A 2,837-nucleotide genomic window follows, 5' to 3' on the forward strand; every position below is an offset into this window, starting at 1 on the left:
AAGCTTCTCTGCAAAATGGTTCTGCATAAAAATACAAAATGTTTGGAAAAAACCAGCGTGATAAGCTATTGTTTAAAGTTTTTTTTTAATCTTGTATTTTGAATCGTTCTGTGAATGGTTCACAAGGTGCTATAACACACTTGATGCTGTACAGATAAGTGAATATCTGCAATCCCCAACCAGAGTTTAATGGCTTGCTGATCAAAGAATAAATGTTTTTAGGATGACTTTTTCATCTACTAGAATCTAAACTGATAAAAATGGTGAAGTCAGATTATTAGAACTGTGTATGTATTAGGAAATAAAACTGAATATAAATTTGGGAGACTGGTTTTTAGTATTTATTTAGTAAAACTCACTATACAAACAAACGTTATCACAACAGCGTAATATGCAGGTTTATAGTTTCTCCTTCCTTCAAGCTATTCCTTTGTTGCAGTAAAAACACATATATACATTTACAACGATTTCCCTTTAAAGCACTGGGATTTCATATATTAAAACATACCTGGTAAAATAAGCTTAAAATAATTTTACATTGCTTGGAAAAAGATCTGAGTAATTTACTCTTACCAGAGTGCCATTGTTGCACAGTATTCAAAAAAATGAACCACCACTAAAATATAGAGTAAAACATTTAAAAGTACATTGATTTAAAATGTGGGCAAAATATCAATATAAAAGAAAATAGAGTATAAGAAATAAAAATAAAGTACAAAACATTTTTATCTTCAACATCCATAATTTAATAGATAGCAAGCCCTTTTATTTTTACATCCAAATTACACTTTTGGCTGAAGTACCATCATTTACGTTAAAATGTTTAAAAACGGGCTAATCATGATAGCTAAAGTAGGCTCTTTTAAAATGGTAGTATAATACAAAACATAGTAAATTATGTTTCAGCATAATAAAATTACACATCCTAAAAAAGATGCAGTTTATTTTTGCTTTCCTGCTTTAAACTGCTCATCATCCCTAGGAAAACAGCTGGAAAACAGCATCCACAGGAAGTTTTAGTTGCTTTGTACAATGGCTGAACAGCTAGATTTAATGCTCCAAGGATTCCGAAGCAGTAAGGCATTTTACTATCCATCAAGTAAATTTATACGTATGTTTGTTAAGAAAGAACAACTTTAAGAAATGACTGCAAAACAGAACTTATATAAAAAACATGCATAAAGACACAGAACCCTTACTGGTCCCTCCATTGCATTTATCAAACAGGGTTTATAATCTTCTTCAGTAAAAAGTTGTTTTCCTCATCTGGAAGTAACTCGTGAGAAATATTTTCCTTAGTGACAAGTTTTTTCCTGTTGCTTAATATTCTACTACTGTTACTTTCTGACAACCCTGCCTCCCACCTCCACTGAAGTACTTCCTATCAAAAAGTAATTCCACTTTGAATTTAAGCTGGGTTTCTGGGTGTTAAACTATCCTCCTATCAAGTAAACATTACACACCCTAAAAAATTATAAATAATTAGTTCCTAAGTAAGAAAAACTTTTAGTAAACCACACTTCCCAAAGCAGCGGACAGCCTTTACACAAAAAGGATATGATTCGTAATCCAGTGTTTGAGTAAGTACCCCAGTCAGGACAAACTCAGCATTGTGGACATCTGAAAATAGCAAAAACATGCATAGTTTACACCCTACAAGGACATTCTTCCTCATGCTGCACGTGCATCAGGAGAGGCCATTCCGTACCTTTCTGCTTGTCACACAAAGGCGTAAGGGAGTATTGCCCCACCACTACCAGGGCCCTACTGTTAGCCATCACACACTTCACACCGCAAATACTAGACTTCCCCATGCACATCTTTGTTTAAATACAGCACATCTTGGGGTTCTACACTGAAGGAAGAACAGCTGAAGTGAAAAACACCAAATCTTCAACTAACTTGATGAATACTGAGACAGTAATCTTGCCTCACGCGGGACTGAAGCCCCAAGTTCAAGCCTACCCTTCCACAGATTTATGGTGACCTGACTATAAAATACCTCTATTAGAAATACCTAGCAAACAGCTGGCTCAGATTTCTCCAGTTTGCAAGATAGACCATGTATTCCTCTATTATTATCTGAAAGCTCCAAAAGATGTCTCTACTTGTAAAATAATAGTAGTTATTTCAAAAAAAAAAATCAAAATAACAGCTATACTGTTCAAATTACATGGACAGCTTATACATACCTATGCCTCTTGCGAAATATTCTCGACATAAATGAAGGTCATTTTCACAGGAAATCAGGATTATCTCCGGCAAACTCTAAACGAAAGAAACTAATCATAAGCTTGGAATAACACAGTAAGATATTACCAGCAAATTTTAGAAAGCAACACTCTACACACTTTATTCTGCTTATGCTCCATGAGTTTTCGAAAAGAAGGTTGTTTAGATAATACTTTTCCTCCTGCGCATTCCACAATAGCCTTCATGGTGGAAAGACTGGGACAAATTCCAGGTGTAATGTAAAAATATTTTCCCTAAAAAGAGAAAAGAAAGGATAAGAAAAAAACATTATTTTGTTAACTGATTTCTGCAACACATTAAGTTTTATTATCATGTGACTCTTCCCTTACACAATGATGGGGCAGGCTTTGTAAGCTGGTGCTAGATATCACAGCTTATGGTAACAAATTCAACATCTGATGAGTTGTCCTTAATTACTACTGATGTTTTCCCTGGAGGGGCAAACCCACAGTTTTGATAAATTTGAACAGCTTAGGTGTGCCTATTTCAATACCTGTAAAATAACAACCAGGAAACCTTCAAATCACCACTGGTTAAACTATGATTCAAAAAAAAAAAAAAAAAAAAAAAAAAAAGAACCCGCC

At 34.3% G+C, this 2,837-nt stretch overlaps 1 protein-coding gene across 1 annotated transcript in view; it reads right to left on the reverse strand.

Annotated features, from left to right (window-relative positions):
• Nucleotides 1-302: 302 nt before the first annotated feature.
• PAXIP1 (PAX interacting protein 1) overlaps nucleotides 303-2,837 on the reverse strand; it is a 34,494-nt gene continuing 31,959 nt past the window's right edge. The window contains exons 18-21 of the mRNA XM_019474252.1: nucleotides 2,352-2,486; nucleotides 2,193-2,268; nucleotides 1,560-1,620; nucleotides 303-1,111 (exon numbers count right to left, since the gene is read on the reverse strand). Coding sequence (XP_019329797.1) covers nucleotides 1,096-1,111; nucleotides 1,560-1,620; nucleotides 2,193-2,268; nucleotides 2,352-2,486 — 288 coding nt within the window. The 3' untranslated portion in view covers nucleotides 303-1,095. The remainder of the gene's footprint in view (nucleotides 1,112-1,559; nucleotides 1,621-2,192; nucleotides 2,269-2,351; nucleotides 2,487-2,837) is intronic.

The sequence above is a fragment of the Aptenodytes forsteri genome, unplaced genomic scaffold (assembly GCF_000699145.1).
Source record: "Aptenodytes forsteri isolate BGI_AS27 unplaced genomic scaffold, ASM69914v1 Scaffold296, whole genome shotgun sequence".
In the NCBI taxonomy this organism is placed as follows: domain Eukaryota; kingdom Metazoa; phylum Chordata; class Aves; order Sphenisciformes; family Spheniscidae; genus Aptenodytes; species Aptenodytes forsteri.